Source organism: Dipodomys ordii, unplaced genomic scaffold (genome assembly GCF_000151885.1).
Source record: "Dipodomys ordii isolate 6190 unplaced genomic scaffold, Dord_2.0 Scaffold6, whole genome shotgun sequence".
Taxonomy (NCBI): Eukaryota; Metazoa; Chordata; class Mammalia; order Rodentia; family Heteromyidae; genus Dipodomys; species Dipodomys ordii.
This window is the reverse complement of record NW_012267222.1, coordinates 4,753,929-4,755,688: the sequence shown is the minus strand read 5'-3', so window position 1 is coordinate 4,755,688 and position 1,760 is coordinate 4,753,929. Positions and strand designations below refer to the sequence as shown.

The 1,760-nt window shown below is 67.8% G+C and overlaps 1 protein-coding gene across 1 annotated transcript in view; it reads right to left on the bottom strand.

Moving 5' to 3' along the window:
• The window catches only part of Slc45a1 (solute carrier family 45, member 1), a 9,920-nt gene that overhangs the window by 5,114 nt on the left and 3,046 nt on the right, over positions 1-1,760 (bottom strand). The window contains exon 4 of the mRNA XM_013033623.1: positions 34-752. Within this exon, the coding sequence (XP_012889077.1) occupies positions 34-752 (719 nt within the window). The remainder of the gene's footprint in view (positions 1-33; positions 753-1,760) is intronic.

Below are 1,760 nucleotides of genomic sequence, written 5' to 3'. Positions count from 1 at the left end.
GCCCGGGGCCCCGGGGCCCCGCCGGCCCTGTACCTGCTGGCTGAAGGTCACGGTTCTCCTCCGGCTGGTTTCGGGGCCGCCGCCCCCAGCCGCGTCCGGGAGAGCCAGGGTCTGGGGTCTCTTCAGGATCCCAGACGCCCGTGGCTTGGAAGCGTCCAAGGAACCCACCCGCAGCACGTCCCCGTCGGCGCCCGCCGCCAGGCCCCCGTCCCTGCGGTCCGGCCGGCCCCAGCCGTCGGGGGCGCGGGGGAAGCTGGCGCTGACGGCCTGCCTGGGCAGGCTGCTGGGGAGGGCCAGGTAGCCGTCGTGGCCCGCGGTGAAGCAGTCGATGAGCACGCTGTCGATGTGGGACGTGCCGAAGGAGGACGCGAACTCGTTGAGGCCGCTCAGGGAGCTGTCCCGGCTCAGGAAGCTGCCGTACTTGGGCGTCAGGGGGCTGGGCGGCGAGATGGGGCTGGAGAAGCTGGCGTCCACGCCGCCGGGCGTGGGCAGCGCGTCGCCGGCCCCGGCGTCCACGGCCACAGGCGGCGATGGCGGCAGGGGGAGGCTGGGGCTCTTCATGGCCGTCCTCTTCTCCCCCAGCGGCTGCAGAGGCCGCTCGGGGATGCTGGCCAGCGTCAGCACCGTGGTGACGCTCAGGGTGACGGCGGTGAAGATGTAGACGACGCGGAGCTGGCCGCCCAGCGCTCTGCCGAAGCCGGTTCGGTCCCAGTGGATTCCCCCGACCACATAGCCGAACCCGCCGCCGAGGCCTGGGAGAGAGGACCGGCCTCAGCCCTCACCCCACAGGCAGCCAGGACTGGCTGGTCGCATCCGTCTCCCCGGGACCCCGGCATAACGACAAGGGGGCCCAGCGGCCTTCACCTGCCCAGGCCCTTCCTGGGTGAGCTGCGGTCAGAGGCTGGGGAGGCAAGGCCGGCCTCCACCTGCAGAGCACACACAGTCCACACCAGGCACCTTTCCTTCCAGGCCTTTCCAGTCCCCTCTGGCTCACTCGGCGTGAATGTGTCAGGAGCTCATCTCCAAGCTGAGCATGGTGGCTCCCACCCATAATCCCAGCTACCTAGCTACTCAGGAGGCTGAGATCTGAAGACAGGGGTTCAAAGCCAGCCTGGGCAGCCAGTTCTGAGACTCCATCTCTATAGAGCGCAAAGTCAGAAGTGGTGCTGTGTTTCAGAGCACTAGTCTTGAATGAAAAAGCCAAGCGCAAACACGTGTGCGCGTCAGTGCCGTCCCCTGCTGCTCTCCTCCCTGGCCGCCGACTGGGCCTGTGCCACCCTGTCCCTCCTCCCCCTGCCCCTCCTCCCCCTGCGCCTCCTCCCCCTGCAGCTCTCAGGACCTTGACCATTGACACACAAGGATTTGGGATTTGGTTACAGTGTGGAGTTCTTTACCCACAGCCCGGGGCACCAGACACCTGCCTCAGAGGCTCCTCAGGCCAACATGCACCTCTGAGCGCTGCCATGGTGACCCAGCTGCAGAGGTCAATTCTACTTCTAATAAAAGCCATTTCCTCCACCTCAAGCTCCTCTGCCTGAGCTTGGCCCTGAGGAGGCCCCCCTGATGGAGGCTCCACCCCCAGCCTGGCTCTGATGGAGGCTCCACCCCCAGCCTGGCCCCGAGGAGGCCCCCCCCACAGCCTGACCCTGAGGAGGCCCCACCCCAGCCTGACCCTGATGAGACACTACCCCCCCCAGCCTGGCCCTGATGGAGGCCCACCCCCAGCCTGCCCTGATGAGACACTACCCCCCCCCAGCCTG